Source organism: Lampetra fluviatilis, chromosome 2 (genome assembly GCF_964198595.1).
Source record: "Lampetra fluviatilis chromosome 2, kcLamFluv1.1, whole genome shotgun sequence".
NCBI lineage: Eukaryota > Metazoa > Chordata > Hyperoartia > Petromyzontiformes > Petromyzontidae > Lampetra > Lampetra fluviatilis.
In genome coordinates, this window is record NC_136276.1 from 30672648 (window position 1) to 30687418 (window position 14771).

The following is a 14771-nucleotide window of genomic DNA, read 5'->3' on the forward strand; positions in this document are numbered from 1 at the left end:
CGCATCTATGCCATCTCGTCGCGCCAGGGACGATGGATGATGCAAGTGGTGCTCCGCGGGCCGCCACGTTGCCTGTCCTGCCGCCACCATTGCCCACGCGGCAAGAGGCCGCCATTTTGCGCGCTCCGTGGCGCCAAACCGCCATCTTGGCCACGCCGCGGGCCGACGCCATTTTGAATTTGCCATCACAACCACCACCATTGGAAGACGGCGGGAAGAGGAGTCGGAGTCGCCACCTTACAACGGTTAAAGAATTTTCCGTCGGTGGGGACTGGAGCGCGTTCGCCTGCCGCTTCTTGGCGGCGGTACGCACAGCAAGATGGACCGATGCGGAGGCTTTGGAGGTGTTGCCGACTCTCCTGGACGACGAATCTGTCCGATTCTTCCGTTCCATAGCGACCGATAAGAAGGCAACTTTATGTGGTGTTTTTCAAGAAATGGCCGATGCTTATGAGCCACCAGATGATGCGCATCGGCGATTCGCTCAACGACAACGAGCACCAGAGGAGTCGCCCGTGGCGTTCAGGGGTGCGGTGCTGGAGCTGGCCATGGCAGCTTATCCTGAGACGCCACAGGACCTGCTCGAGCCTCTCATATTAGGGAAAATGTTGGAGCTGTCTCGGGATCTAGGGATCCCCATGCCTGTGTGTGGGCATGAGAAGCTAACTTCCCGGACGGCTGCTAAGTGTCTCGATGCGCAATTCAACCTCCGTCGCTGGAAACAAGCGACGGCGTGGACGGGGGGGCCCGTCAAAGAAGGGGATGCGCTGGGGTGGAACCCTGCGCAGGCTGTCTATGTTCCGGATGACCGGGGCCCTCAACAACTGACGGCCGCCTCCGCTCCATGGACGGGACGCTGCGGGCCGAGACCGCGCGCGGTGCTACCAGAACGGGGCCGTCAGGAGGCGAGGCCTGCGCTTCGGCGCAACGAGGCCGAATGTTTCCGCTGCGGGCGTAGGGGCCACTACGCCAGAGACTGCTGGGCCCGCTTCCCGGCTCCGCCGCAGCAGGAGGCCTCGGCACCGGTCAAGTCGGCTAAAGATCCTCCGAAACAGGCATGTCGGCACGCACCAGACACTCGGCAAGGCTTTCCACCTCACCCACCACCTGTGTTGCGCGATCCTATTGTTGTTGTTAAAGAAAGGCCATCGACGGGGCCTTGTCATTCAGTTACGCAGTGGCGCAAATTGGCACGGAGAGTTGTCGCGGCCGCAACGGGTTCGTCCACTGTACCGGGGTCCATACAAGGTGTGGACGTGCGCATTTTGGTCGACTCGGGCGCGTCTGCGACTATTATTTCGGATGTCATTTTTCATCTGTTGGGCATCCCGCCGGGGGCTGTGCGTCCGGTTTATGGGTCGTGCGTCGCTGCCAACGGGGGTAGCATGGGTATCGTGGGTCAGGTGGATGCTAAGATATCTATTGGGGATGTGTCGGCCTCGGGTGTTGTGTTGATATCGAGATCTTTGGCGGTTCCTTGTTTGTTAGGCACCGATTTTTTGGCTAAGATGCCCATTTTGATCAAAATCAATGAGAATTGTATTGAACTGCCGGGGGGCCGTCAAATCTCGTTTCTGCCGTCGCCCTGGGGGCGACCTGCTTCGGCCGTACAAGTGCAGGCGCTGTCCGTCGCATCTGTGGACATCCCACCTAGTACACAGATGCTTATACCCTTGCGGTATCGGAAGCCCCTGCCTGATCGGCTAGGAGCAGTAGGGGTCTTGTTGTCACCGTCCGCCACGATAACAACCGGGTTGGCGTTAGTGGGGGCACAGACCATCGTCCGGCCGGATCAATTACCGTTTTTACAGGTGCTTAATGCGGGGGGAGAAAACGTCCGTGTCCCGGCCGGTACGGTTGTGGCACATGCCACTACGGCGTTTGCGACCCATGATTGTCCACATAGCCGGGGAGTTGTTGCTGGGGTTTCCGAGCCAAGGAGTTCGGATGATCGTTGGGTTGCTCAATTATGTGACGAAAATTCTTCCCTGTCCATGGAGCAACGTGCTGAGCTGCGTAAATTGTTGTTGACATATTCCGATGTGTTCAGCTCCGATGATTTGGATTTGGGCCGCACTTCGTTGCTTTACCATCACATTGAGACGGGCGATGCTGCCCCTATTCGATTAAATTCGCATCGGATGAGTCCTGCGGAGCGAGAACACGTACGGGGGGCAGTGGAAGACATGTTGGCTGCAGACATTATATCGCCATCTAACAGCCCATGGGGCGCTCCAGTCGTCTTGGTTAAGAAGAAGGATGGCAAATTGCGATTTTGTGTTGATTTCCGCAAATTGAATAAGATATCGGTGGCAGATGCGTACCCCCTGCCGCGTATGGATGACTCCCTCGACGCATTGTCGGGGGCTAAGTTCTTTTCCACACTGGACCTCTCTTTGGGATTTTGGCAGCTTCCCCTTGACGAGTCCTCACGGGAGAAAACCGCATTCCGTACGCCGCAGGGGTTATTTCAATTCAACTGTCTCCCGATGGGATTGAATGCGGCCCCTGCTACATTTCAAAGATTGATGGAGCTCGTTTTGACGGGGTTGCAGTGGGAGACATGTCTTATATATTTGGACGATATCATTGTCTTCAGCCGCACATTCGATGAACATTTGACGCGGCTGGAGACAGTGTTCACGAGGATGCGTTCTGCCAAATTGAAATTCAAACCAAAGAAATGTCACCTACTGCAACGGTCCGTCCGCTATTTGGGGCACATTGTGAGCGCTGAGGGAGTGTCCACGGATCCGGAAAAGACGGCGTGCGTCCGGGATTGGCCGACTCCGGCCACCGTGGGGGATGTTCGGTGGTTTTTGGGATTTGCCTCGTATTACCGAAGATTTGTGCCGGGTTTTGCGACGATTGCGAGGCCTTTGCATCTCCTTACGGGTAAAGGACGGAAGTTTGTTTGGGGACAGCCGGAGGAGGCGGCCTTTCGGAGTCTGCGTGATCTATTGGCCACGGCCCCAACATTGGATTATCCCGATTTCGATCACCCATTCATTCTTGATACGGACGCGAGTGACACAGGTATTGGGGCGGTGTTATCACAGTCTAAAGGGGGTGTAGAGCGTGTCGTGGCGTATGGTAGCCGAGTCTTGTCTCCTGCGGAAACCCGCTACTGTGTCACTCGCAGAGAACTATTGGCGGTTGTTTTTTTCCTACGGCAATTTCGACCATACCTCTACGGTCGTTCTTTTAGTGTGCGTACGGATCATGCGGCCTTGCAATATGCCCTTAAAATTGACCAGCCATCCGGACAGTTGGCACGTTGGTTGGACACGCTACAGGAATTTTCCTTCCAAATTCAACATCGGAAGGGAGTGCGCCATGCGAACGCTGACGCACTTTCCAGATTACCGGGGCGCGCCCCTTGTAAATGTGAGTCGGGGACGCATAGGTGTTCGCCGATTCCAAACCCCCCTCAGCCGCTTACGTTGGCCGTCGAGAAGTCGGACACTCCGATGGAACCGGGACCGGCTGACGGGGTTTTGAATCTGCCGCGGTCTGTCTGGATCCGGGAACAGATGATGGATGAGTCATTGGTGTCCTTGCGGAAGCGGTCTGCTAAGGACAATGGGAGTCCGAGTACGGCTGTGGGGCCGCAAACCGCTCTCCGAGATGGTCTGCTTATGTGGCGGGAGGGGTTCCAGGAACGTTGGCGCCTGGTGGTACCAACGTCCTTGCGATTCGAGTTGATTAGAACCCTCCATTGTGACACTCTCTTACATTTAGGGGTGCAGAAGACCTTGTTGACGTTACAACGTCATTATTTTTGGCACGGCATGGCGACAGATGTCGTAGGGCACGTGCGCGCGTGCCCTGAATGCGCCCGGCGTAAGCCGCCTAAACATCCTTACGTGCCGCCTCTCCAGTCGATTCAGGTGTCTCGAGTCAATGAATTGGTGGCACTGGACATATTGGGACCCTTCCCACCATCGGCGAGGGGAAATAAATATTTGCTGGTAGGGGTTGAGTATCTCTCCCGTTGGCCGATGGCCTGGCCGTTGCCCGATCAGTCGGCCGCGGCCATCACCGACGCCTTTTTGTTTGGGTACATTATGGATAAGGGGGCGCCGGAGAGACTCCTCACGGACCAGGGCCGAAATTTCTCTTCTAAATTATTGGCTGAAGTGTGCGCAGGCCTTGGGACTAAGAAGATACGGACATCTCCATACCATCCGCAGACGGATGGTATGGTTGAGCGGCTGAACAGGACATTGTCTGCCATGCTTTGCCATACCGTGAGTGAACAGCAATCGGATTGGGATCTGCACATCCCCGGAGTGCTTTCGGCGTACAGGATGACGCCCCATGCGGCTACAGGGTATTCGCCGTTTTACCTTATGTATGGTCGGGAAAACGTGCCTCCGGTGGATGTGCAATTGGGTACTGGGGTGAAGGGACCTCGTAAACCACTCCCTGAATACATTCAGGACACGGTTCGCCGGGTTACGGAGGCGCGGGAAAACGCCCGCGTGGCTACGGCCAAAGCCCAGGCCCGGAACGAGCGGTATGCTCGGCGGTCTGAGGGGGAGTGCCCCTGGAAGGTGGGAGACCTGGCCTGGCTCCATTGCCCGCAGGTGCAGCCGGGGACCTCTCCTAAATTGCACAAACCTTGGCATGGTCCTGTGCGCCTCATTGAGGTTCCCAATCCACAGTCGGCGCGCGTTCTGTTTGGTTCTCGCCGTTGGGTTGTTCATACGTCGCGATTGAAACCATATGTTGCTCCCCTACGTGATGCGTCATCTCCCAATGTTGCCTTGCCGGGGTCTGTTGCTGCTGACTCTGACTCTTCCCCGCCTGCGTCCATTGATCTTGCTGGAGCGCCTGTCGTACCTGTTCCAGACAGGCCGACCGTGACTCCGCGGGGGAGGAGTGGGCCTGTTCGGAGGGCGCCTGCCAAGGCTGCGGGACCTTCTAGCCCGGCGACCCTTCCGACCCCGCTGCAGGCGCATTCGCGGAATATGACCAAGACTGATTCGTCAGGGACACGAGATGTCGGTGGACTTCCAATCGCAGCAGGGGAATTACCCCGTCATTTCTCGTGTTCCATCGCGTCCCCGTTCTACAAGCGGGCCGCCGACCGTCCGGGACGGGCCGGCGACCCGCACTCGTTCCAAATCGCTTACGTTTCGTTGATTGTATGTTGTTATTGTTCTTGTTCTTGCCGTCGTATTTATCGCATGCTTCCGTACGTTCGTCGATGTTACTTGTGTGATGTTCTTGTTGTTATATTGCATGCTTAGTGTCCTTTGAGGGGGAAGGTCGGTTCACCGCATTACGCTTTGGTGTTGTTCAGCCGAGGTCGGCTGGGTTTTTTCTATGGGGGAGGGTGGTGTAATGCGGGCGAAAGCGACCTTCCGGATGTGACGTCACGAGGAGGCGGAGCCAGGTGACGTGGGTGAAAGGTAGGGGGTCCTTAAGCGCGTAAACCGGAAGGAGAAGTCAGTCGGGGTGTGAGCGGAAAAGAGTGAGGCCACGCGGGCGAGTGTGGAGAGGGGGGGCGCCGACGGCCATCGGGAACCAACCCCGAAGATAAGGGGAGCTGCGGAGTGGTGTGCAGCTGCAGAGGAGACAGCCAGGAGGGCTGCGTGTTAGAGGCAGCGGTGTGGCTGCCAGGAGGAGCTGCGGAGAGAGAGAGAGAGGGGGCTGCTTGTTAGAGGCAGCGGTGTGGCTGCCAGGAGGAGCTGCGGAGAGAGAGGGAGAGAGCAAGAAGCTGTGAGAGCTGCGGAGGGAGAAGAGCAGCAGCGAGTACAGCCAAGGGGGGCTGTGGGAGAGAAACAGCAGCGGAGCTGCTGTTGTGGATCGGGCCGACATTGGAGTCAGCACCGTGGAGAAGCTACAGAGTAAAGACAGCCGTGTGGGTGTACAGCACGAACCGAATAATAAAGGACACTGAGCCAGACATCGTGGTCCAGTCGTTTATTACAATATTATTGCAAATTTTCGAAAGTGTTAACATTTTTTTGAAGCACCCTGTATCTTGGCCCACTTTCCAGGTTAGGTCACACCATCTTAAAAACACAAAACCTGCGTTTTGGAAAAGGAGATTGTTTTCTGAGATTTTTTAGCGTATTGCTTGTTCGAAGCAGGGCGCCATGGTGGTGAGGTTTTAACTACAGTATCTCACTTGGTATACAGGAGGTTGTGGTTTCGATCCCGATCGTCACACCTGTAAATTTCTCCCTGTGGTCGCGTGAATTTTCTCCAGGTCCTCCCGTTTTTCCATCCAAATTTAGCAACATGCACTTAAGAGTATTTGGTTGTTATACATTTCCACGTGATAAGCCACTTCGTTGAGCTATCATTTGTGACCAAGTCGCTTCTATAAAACAGCTTTATAGCTCAGTGGGCCTTACCTGCTAATATAAAAAAAAGTTTAGTTTTAGTTTAACTTATAGTTTAGACAGAACAGCGTCCGCACCTGTCCGTGTGGATGCTGGAATGTAACCATCTCCAGACTCATGGGTTTTCTTCCACACGTGTAATTCTCCTTAAAAAATAATTGGCCAAATGTTTCAATGCAGATGGACTCTTCAGAAGCAGTTTTGAGACTCAGTGAGATCTTCTTGGGTAAATCAATCGTAATCCAGTGGAGCACCACAGTGACCGGAGAGTTGGACATGCAACCGGGATATTATTATTGCGAGTTCAAATTCCGAACAGGGGTCATTTAAAATAAGTAATATTAAAAAAAATGTAAACACGCTTTTATTAAATGTACTAGTAATGGCAGAACTCAACGACTCCAGGAAGTGGCCCCGAAGCTTGCCATAATGTAAGGGACCGTGGTGATTTACAGCCAACGTCAGTTGAGCGTGGACAATTAGACCCAAGCCGAAACATAACATATAAAATAATGTTTAAAAATACATATTTTTTATGATAGAATATAGTATTGTCATCAGTATGACATAAGTATTGTATACCAAGTTTGCAGTCGATACATTGGGAAGTGGGTTAAAATTGAGTTACAAGATTTGAGGATACAACGACAACAGAGTGAGTTAAAAGAAAGCGTGTTAAAATAAGTACACATTTGTGGGAACTCAAACAGCTGTCCTGTAGACAGACACAATCCCACCAGAGGAATGTGAAATATTCACAAAGAGCTCAGGGTTGTAAACAGGAGATGAGAACTAATCCACAGTCCATCGAACAGGAAAAAATACTTAACTGTTGATGAATAAAATATTTAATAAATTAAGTGCATGTATTGTTATCCATTACATGTAGTGGACAATAGAAAGACCCTCCGATTAATTCACATTCTCCACGACAGCCTCTCACGTGCGATGATGACAGGGTTATCGCTTGCTGTGCTGCTATTTTCTCACCTTGCCCCAAGATTGCAATTTAGTGCTGAAAAATCGACAGGAAATTTTGTGGTTATGTCATTTGTACTTTTAGTGACCTGCTTACCTTTTCTCTATTTTGCACTCCCATCGTTTCTTGTATTGTTTGTTGTTGTAACTTGCTGACCCTCGCCCCCGACTTGGACACCTGTGAAAAAGAGCTTCATCACTCTTCGGATTCCACCTCCTCCAGTCTAAACAAAGATTCTGATTGTGTTTTTACATCTCAACTGTGCTGTCTGTGCGATGATTCAGGGAGACCAGGTGGTCACGGAGTGCACCTACAGGACCACAACCCGCAATGTGACCACCACTGTACGTTACTGGCATGAGCACTCGGATGAAACTCGCTGTGACCAACATGAAATCTTCATAGAATAAAATGTTTATATACTTAGCATCTACCTCTCATGATGCTTCACAAAGATGTAGAATTATAGTCGGCCCTTTATTTCAGAATAAAAGTAAATAAAATACTGCAAAATAACATTGAAACAATGAACAGTAATATTTCAACTGAAGCGGTAGACACCACCACAGAGACCCATTGCAGCATTCGTACAGCTACACCAACATCCAAGAATACGACGCAAATGTAAAAAAAAATCGTCATCGTCTCTGTATCCAGGCATTTCCTGGGCTGGTTGTGAGACACCTCTCCATGCCTTCCCATTGTCTCTCTTTCTCCATGCTCTCCAGTACTGTTCGTTCTACTCTTTTATTTGCCCTGCCTTTTTGGTCTTCTCTCCACAACTCAAAGAAGCATCTCGGTTCAATTGCTTTCCTCCATCCGCCTCGTGTCACTGCACCCGTCGAATCTTGGTGAGCTCTTTTATCCTTTCAAGGTTATCCTCTTAACATGTATGTCCACCATAAGACTGTTACTCACCCTATCCTCGACAGTTAATTCTCAGCAAGTTTAAGAGGAAATCGCGTATCAGCTGCCCGTGTTCAACTGCTCATTCCTTCCTCCTAGAGTCCACGTTCCACAGTTGAGCGGTGTCTAAACCGGTCCTAGGGTCCCCTCTTGACAACACTGCAATGACCAGTGTGGTGAAGTATGGTCAAACAACCTCCATGCCTGACAGCATGGGATGACCGTAGTCCAGAATTTAAATGTAGCAAAGGCTGTAAAATGTAGTTGAGTATGGGCACATCTAACGTTTTGTAAACGACCTTCAGGGATGACATTACCAACAATTTATTTAAAACCGGTCACAAACTTTCACAAGTTATAGGTCGGTTCGTCTCTCTGTTTTTTTGTTCACTAAAAAAGTGCTTTGCTATACCAAATCGACATCCTTATCCTTCCAGTGAGCAGTGCACCACCTCGCCTCAGAGAATGGCCCGAGAAGATGATGCACATAACTACTTTAACAGATTCCTCCACTACGTCTTTCATACTAATAATGTGGCACACTTTTATATGCCCTGCTAAGAGTGTTTGCCACATTGCAATAAACCCACAATGTTTAATTCTTAGAGGCCTAAAATATACTCCTGATTAAAGTTAAAAACAAACGTTATTGTCATTGCATTGTTCAGTAATCAAATTGAGATCAACTTGCTAAACTTGAACACTCAATGTTTTATTATTTATTTATGGTTCCCTCGGGTTAAAACCAGAATATCAGCAGTGCTGGTGTCAGAATGTTTCCCCCCCCCCCCCCAAATATGTTTTCCCCAAGCGTGTGTTTTCCTTCCCCCTGGAACGCAATCTTAATCATTGGTTCCTTGTTAGGGCAATGCCTTTTATCCACACTCATATGGGGAGGTGCTATTGGCAGATCCCATTATATGCAATAATCCGTGCATTTTTACGTTTATCCACTTGAAAAAGCAGACGGATGAATTTGCTGACAAAACCAGGTTATACTCCTTTCTATTGAAAAACATCAACATTATCGTCACAATCACCTCCTTACCCCAGTCCCTAACCTCGCAATCCGCCTTCAAAAACAAATCTCATGGACTCATACAAAACTAAACAATGTTTTATTTTACCAGGTGTATCATGTGTAAATTTATAGCAGCCAAATAGTCTGAATACATGTTTCTAAATGTGGAGGGATAATCCACACGAACACGGGCAGGCATGCAAACTCCAAATATACAGGCGTCAGGGTCGGGATCGTACCCACGATCTCCTGCATACCAGGCGAGGTAGTTAACATCTCGCCACCACGGCGCCTTAACGACCAATTACATGTGGAGATGTGCTCGCATTGAGACGCTTTATTAATGCAAATTGTAATGTATTGTTCCTCCACTCAACATCTCTCTCCTTGCCCCTCCCGTCACAGGGTGGACTGAGCACGATGAATGAAATGTGCCTCTCCTTTCTATTCTACTACCCCAAAGTGAACATAGGACTTTGTCGCAGCATGTACGACATAACTGCTGTAGCTCCAGTGATGGGATTCACTTTGAATCCGTGAGTGCAAACACACACACAGAAACACACCCGCACTTGAAAAAACAAAGTACAGTCTGTCCTATAATGCGTTCCTGAAGAACACCGCTTTATGGAAAAATCGCGTTATAATAAATAATATGTGGTAGAGCACAGTCCGCGAAAACACGTGAGATGCGTACCCAGGCTGAACAAAGACTGAGGCGTGTGGGTAGCAGTCGAGAAACATCCAGCAGCATCCCACCTTGCGTGATGCTACGCCAAGGTAGCCATACAACCGCTTATTCCTACTCGCGCGACGTAGTTCTGTTCACTCGATCGCGTTACATCCAACGCATCCGTGCTATAAAAAGATGTGTTCCTTAATGCATTAATCGCGTTATATCCAATTCGTGTGATGTAAAACTACGAATTATAGAACAGACCGTATTCCCGTAATAGCCCAGAAAGTGTTGTTTATGAGCGTCTGTTAACGCCGGACACAGTACTGCAGTCCACCGCAAAGACATCACATCACAGTGACACTTCATGACGCGCTGCAATGGCTGACAGTCCGGCCAGCCAGATTGAGACAACAAGCTGTGCGTGCCCCATCTATGGAGTACTGCTCCAGTGTTTGCACCAATACGCACTGCCCAATATAGCCGAGACACAACGTGGTACCCAGTCTATGCCTGTGCCAATTGCCGTCAACTGTGGTCGGCAGCACACCGTAAGCCGATCGTCCCACGCACCGAAAGAAACATCTGGTGCACGGACCCCGTAAGATTGTGTTTGCCCATAAGGCTCGACCACCCACCCACCCGCTCACCGACCTGGTTGCCGCACTTTGGCGGTGTCCGACCCTTCGACATGGAACTCATTACCTGGTCACTGTCCACGACATTTTTTTTCACCGCCAGCCAGTTCTCGTGGTAGCAGACTCAACGACGGGAAATGTCTCGCGCATCTTTTGGGGCATAACTGTGGTGCCTTCATGATAGCCGTTGTTGCTATAATTGTGCGATTACGATATGCACATACACCGCACGGGGCAAGAGTGGGGTGTGGCCAGGATCACGCGGCCTCATTTGTCTCCCCAGTACTAATTACGCACCTCACCAAGTATTCGTTTGAGGCTGAGATGACACAGGAGAGGCCCAAGACCAGGTTACATATATGCCACTGATGTTAACCATGGAGAGGAAATGGGACTCGGGTCGCCAAGTTGTCAAGTTTGGGAAAGATGTATTTATCCCTCCCATCCCTAGAGGAAAATTTAAGAGATGACAACTTAAAGTACGATCCCGGTGATTAAAAAAAAACACAGACAGCGAAAATCCCATCCCTCCCAACCATAAAATTGAACCATGGTTGTTAATGTGGTTCTGGGGGAGTCTTAAGCGTTAATATGACAATTTAGGCTCATGGCTGAGGAGGCAATATGGACAGTTGATATATTTTCTTACCTCTTCCAAAAAAAAGGCACGCGAAGACTACACTTGCATAAGGATTTAAGACGATTACAAACGAATCACAGCCTAACATGCCTTATTGGGCACCTCTCTCCTTGACCAAAACTTTGCACAGGAAATATCCGTTTTTCATCACCAGCCCACTAGCGTTCATCGGAAATTTTTTATTTTACCTCTATGACGTAATTCCCTGGACCGAGCAGCTGGTTCGCCAAGTGGAGAGTGCCGCTCGTAACTCAGCGCAGTACGTCTCCTCTGGAAACGACGTGAGTATGGGTCGGGGGTGAGAACACTGGGGGTGTGGGAGGGGGCGTGAGCGTCTCGACCAGTGGTTCTTAAACCTTTACTGCAGCCTTGCACCCCCTTTGGTTCTTAATCGTAAAAAAAAACTATTTTAGAATGCTAATACATACATTGGGTTTGATAAACTTAAGTGCTTAATTTGTGTTTTTGATGATTTACGTTCGAACAAAAAAATGTGGCCATTTCTCGCACCCACAGAAAAGGGCATCTGGCACCTCCCAGGTGGTGCGTGCACCCCGGGTTAAGAAACCACCGGTTTAAACTGTCGTTACATTGCTGCATTTTGTGTGTGGGAATGGAAATGTGTAGCTGGCCCCCTCCTGTCCCCCTCCTGTCCCCCTCCCCCACTGGAGCCGGCTAAAAAAAAAACATTTTTGAGGACGACAAATGTTATTCTGCTCTGTGTTATCGTCTCCTTCCGCATCACGTGGCTGGTTGAGATGAGTGGACAATACTCTTAGGTTTTACAGGGAGGAACAATGTTCCACACTGCCCACCAGGGATTATTTAGCTGTCTGTCTGTCGTGCATAAATAAATATATAATACACACAGCTCTTTGATTGGTGGAGACCTTACAAACAGCTCTTTGATTGGTGGAGACCTACTGCCAGGTACGGAGAGGGGAGGTGCCTAAGGGAGGAGGGTCAGGGGAGGGGCCTAAGGAAGGGGGGAGTCAGGAGAGGGGCCTGAGGGGGGGATCAGAGGAGGGGCCTAAGGGAGGGGGGATCAGGGGAGGGGCCTAAGGATATGGGGGGTGGTCAGGGGAGGGGCCTAAGGGAAGGGGGGTCAGGGGAGGGGCCTGAGGATATGGGGGGGTGGCCAGGGGAGGGGCCTAAGGGAGGGGGGGGGGTAAGGGGAGGTGCTTAAGCAAGGGGGAGGGGCCGATAGTTAAGGGGGCTGGCTACCTGGCTGTCTGCCTGGCTACCTCAAGTCAAGTTATCTTGTACACAGGTAGGAACAACAGGTTCCACACTCCCCACCAGGGATTATTTGTCTGTCTGTCGTGCACGAATGCGATGTCCAACCAAGTTCCTACCTGCCCACTCCGAAGGAACGTGTTTTCGGTAAAGTCACGTAGGTAAAAAATTTAAATTAATAAAAGTAAAATAAAACAAATTAAAAAAATCACGATGTTTCGGAAACAACACAGGCCTCCGTCTTCAGGTGGAACCGTCACAGCCACGACAGCTGTATCAAGTACTTGATACAGATGTCGTGGCTGTGACGGTATCAAGTACTTGAATCAGCTGTCGTGGCTGTGACGGTATCAAGTACTTGATACAGCTGTCGTGGCTGTGACGGTTCAACCTGAAGACGGAGGCTTGTGTTGCTTCTGAAACGTCGTGAATTTTTTAATTTGTTTTATTTTACTTTTATTAACATTTTTTTACCTACGTGACTTTACCGAAAAAACCTAAGAGTATGAATCCTTGCAGTCACGAAAGCTTCAAATCTAGAATGAGTGGACAAGTTCACCACCATCTACTGGACAAATGAACCTTATGGCGGGACCCCGGGGTCCTGAATAAACGGAAGTCAAAATCGTAATTAATAGATTTTTGGCGACTCCGTCCCACCGTGCACATAAACGCCGCGACCCACCTGGCGCGGATCATTCTGTTGTCATGCCGTCCAAGCGCAGCGAGGACGAATGCCTAGAAGAAACACAACTTTGATTAATGCATGGAGAGGAATAGATCGCCGTATCGTTCGCCTTCAACAGACAAAATTAAATCGGCAATGCAGTTTATGCGAGAGCCAGTGGCTTATGGAACCCCGGGGTCCCGCCATAAGGTTCATATGTGAAAAAGAGCTTTATAGCTCATCGAATTCCAGTATAAATAAATATAATTCCGTATCAAACAAAGTGGAACACGAGTTGCCCCCCTTTCCTACTCCTCCCCAAGCCCGCTCTTCCCCAACACCTCCTCCTAATGGCTACATTTTGTATCCGCTCCCACTCCCCGATGGCGTCACTACACGTGAAATCATCGCGACGTCACGCTCCTAACACTTTGTGACGTCGTCCCATTGTGCGGCTTGAAACGAAACGTCATCACCAATGAAATGGTTTTCAGGATAAATGCATGTGGAAGAGTGTTGCACGGTCCGTGCATTCTTCCTAGTTTTCACGGCTCAACCCCTGAAAACGTGACACAGCTGATTACCAATTCCACCCCGCCGCTCAACTATGCACTCCAGCTTCTCGTCACCAATCCATCACTCTTCCATTCAGCACCAAACTTTTCACCATTACATCCATTTTACGAACTACATCACTCAAATTGCATACCTCATCCGCATTGCTTCACGTTGCTTCACGAGTCCGACAATCCGTTCCGCACCACTCATACCAACACCACTCCCATCAATAAATGTTTACGGCATGGCACGTCGCTCATCCTTTGCTCGATTTTCCATCCCTGCTGCTTTGTGTGTGTGTGTGCACATGCAGCTTTCCCCCATTTTATCCGTCGAAATGATCCCCAAGCTCCCCGCGGACCCCACAGCTCAACCTTGCAGCACACCCACCACCTCCACCAACACAACCACCTCCACCAACCCAACCACCTCCACGACGAAGGGAAGTGCTCCCGGGATGAATGGCGCTCTCACCACACTCCTGCCGGTGCTCCTCCTGCATTTGATGGGGACCGCTCTGCTCGTCGCCTGAAGCTCTGTTCATCGATGTGGATGCCCGCTACGTACACCACCTTCTCCACCACCTGTTCGCTTAATCACGTACACCACGTGCTCCTCCATAAACAACAACCACTTCCACCACCTACTCCACCAATTACACCACGTTATTTACATCGCCTACACCACCTTCACCTCCACCCCCTTCTCCAATACCACTGCATACTTCACTTCACCACCTACAGCGCCTTCCAGTCCCCCAACTACAAATAGTTGGAAAATATTGGGATTAATTATTCCGACATGAATTCAAGATAATTTAGTGAATTCAGTGAACGATACATTTATAGATTCTTGCACTAATCACGAGTTATTATTGTCTTTCACGTTGTCAAGGGATTTGTATAAACAATCGTGATAATATCAATGATTCTCGCTTTCAACATTTTCTAATTCTCGCTTTATCAATTACTATCAGGAAATACCCGGCGTTGCCCAGGTACTTGCGGCTATCTTTTGTGAATGTAGAGTGGTTCAATCGCGGTGTTCAATAGGAGAGGGTCAATTGCGTTACAGCAACTGTTAAGATTTTGCTG

The 14771-nt window shown here is 50.1% G+C and overlaps 1 protein-coding gene across 1 annotated transcript in view; it reads left to right on the top strand.

Annotated features, from left to right (window-relative positions):
- The window catches only part of LOC144938418 (putative DBH-like monooxygenase protein 2), a 49111-nt gene extending 34902 nt beyond the window's left edge, over window positions 1–14209 (top strand). The window contains exons 10-13 of the mRNA XM_078866203.1: window positions 7620–7679; window positions 9668–9798; window positions 11347–11497; window positions 13991–14209. Of these exons, the coding sequence (XP_078722329.1) occupies window positions 7620–7679; window positions 9668–9798; window positions 11347–11497; window positions 13991–14209 (561 nt within the window). The remainder of the gene's footprint in view (window positions 1–7619; window positions 7680–9667; window positions 9799–11346; window positions 11498–13990) is intronic.
- The last annotated feature ends 562 nt before the right edge of the window (window positions 14210–14771 follow it).